The sequence below is a fragment of the Choloepus didactylus genome, chromosome 1, assembly GCF_015220235.1.
Source record: "Choloepus didactylus isolate mChoDid1 chromosome 1, mChoDid1.pri, whole genome shotgun sequence".
Lineage (NCBI taxonomy): Eukaryota > Metazoa > Chordata > Mammalia > Pilosa > Megalonychidae > Choloepus > Choloepus didactylus.
This window is the reverse complement of record NC_051307.1, coordinates 71307527-71309334: the sequence shown is the minus strand read 5'-3', so window position 1 is coordinate 71309334 and position 1808 is coordinate 71307527. Positions and strand designations below refer to the sequence as shown.

The following is a 1808-nucleotide window of genomic DNA, read 5'->3' as shown; positions in this document are numbered from 1 at the left end:
GCAAACACCTCTTTCTCGGTCATTCCAAAAAATAATAATAATATAATGTTGATACTACAAAGAGAATAAAGCCATCAGCAGACATGAATGGAGCACGCAGGTTAATAGAAATTGCTAACATCACAGAACCAGGGCCAACGTTTTGCAGAGCATACTGGAGGGTAACGAACCTTATCGCTTGAAAAAACTGCAATAGTACAAAAAGCTTAATAGCAAATGCCTATAAAGAAGAAACTGACATCAAACATAAGTGATGTGGGACAAGAAAATTTTGGGACGAGAACTTTTTCCTTATGCATGCTGGTTAAGTGTTATTGTCAGTTTTTTAGAACAAAGGAACTGTAGATGTAGATCAAAATCCTCTGTAGAAGCTCTACACTTCATTCTGTATGAATATTTCTCCATCTCCCACAGCAAAATTTTATCATTGCCACAATATCTTTTTTTTTTTTTTTTTTTTTATGATCCACAAGTCTTTCATTTCTTTTTTATACCTTTTATGCCATGAATTCATAGGGAATGGGCTCCAGTAGCTCAGGCTCTTTTCCATTGGTTCTCACAAAGTGTGCTTCTCTGGGTGGAGCAGGCTGGTGCTTCAGTTGAACCCAGGTACCTTTCACTTTGGCTTCCTTTTTTTTCTGATCATTTTCCTTCACACGCTTTAAGAAGCTATCTCGGCTCTTAGAGTGTTTAATATGCTCAATACGTACATTTATTCTCTTGGCAAGAATCTTGCCCTTCACTTGTTTGTTTACAACGATACCAACAGCATGCTGGGTAACATTGTAGACTCTTCCGGTTTTGCCATGGTAACATTTGTGAGGCATTCCTTTTTGAACAGTGCCCATTCCCTTGATGTCTACAATATCACCTTTCTTGTAGACTCGCATATACGTGGCCAAAGGAACAACTCCATGTTTTCTATAAGGCCTAGAAAACATATAGCGGTTGCCTCTCCTCTTTCCCTTTGTGTTCGTCATTTTGGCAAATTACCGCAAGATGGCGGTTCCGGCTGAAAGGTGCCACAATATCTTAATTTAAAGACCCCTTCTTACTGTAACTAAACATACCAGGGCTAAAAGCCATTTTAACTATTAGAGTCAAGTTCTAGTTTCCATTGTAGGAAAAACCAAGCAAAAAGTACCCTTTCCAAACTGTCTTTAAAAACTTACTTTGGTCAGACATGGACCATTACAAAACAACCAGAAGACTCTTCTGAACTGAAAATACAAAACATCATAGTCAAGACTGCGGTGATGGAGCATAGTTTAGAAGTCAAAGCTATTGCACAGTATCAGTTCCCACCTTGGGCATAGCTAGACATACTTGGTGACCACAGGGATGTCAAGTCCAGCGGCACCCTCTCGTGACTCCAGTTTACCAGTAGGCATGTCTTTGGTCATGCTTTCTAGCCCACGATTTTTCTGATATTGCAGGATGAAAACCATGTGTACCAATAAACCCATCATATTGTGCCTGTCACTGGGGACAATTTCTTCATTAAATCTCAATCCTCCTTCTAGGCTAGATCTTTTTCACAACCAATCGACCGATAAATAAAGGCTCACATTGTTTAGAAAACTATGCGTGTCTTGGAGCCTACATTTGTCAGGCTCCCCCCCCCCCTCCCCGGAGAGTCCCATTGATCAGGCCTTGTCAGGTTGCATTACTCAGCCTCATTAATGCCGCCTCACAGGCTGCTGCACGATATCCCTCCCGGAGCTGCCTGCTAGGCTACTTCTCTCGGCACAGACTCCAAAGGAGCACTTTGGGAAATGCCTTATTGAGGGCTCTGGTGAAAGAAACAG

General features: G+C 41.3%; 1 protein-coding gene across 1 annotated transcript; it reads right to left on the bottom strand.

The window, feature by feature from the left end:
• Positions 1–492: 492 nt before the first annotated feature.
• LOC119534738 (60S ribosomal protein L21-like) lies at positions 493–997 on the bottom strand. Its single transcript, XM_037837356.1, has one exon. It carries the CDS (start codon positions 978–980, stop codon positions 498–500), a length of 483 nt encoding a protein of 160 aa, XP_037693284.1. The 5' UTR covers positions 981–997; the 3' UTR covers positions 493–497.
• Between the last annotated feature and the right edge of the window lie 811 nt (positions 998–1808).

What these genes read in the sequence shown, in the direction of transcription:
- LOC119534738 (XM_037837356.1), bottom strand. Translation starts at nt 980, where the DNA reads ATGACGAACACAAAGGGAAAGAGGAGAGGCAACCGCTATATGTTTTCT.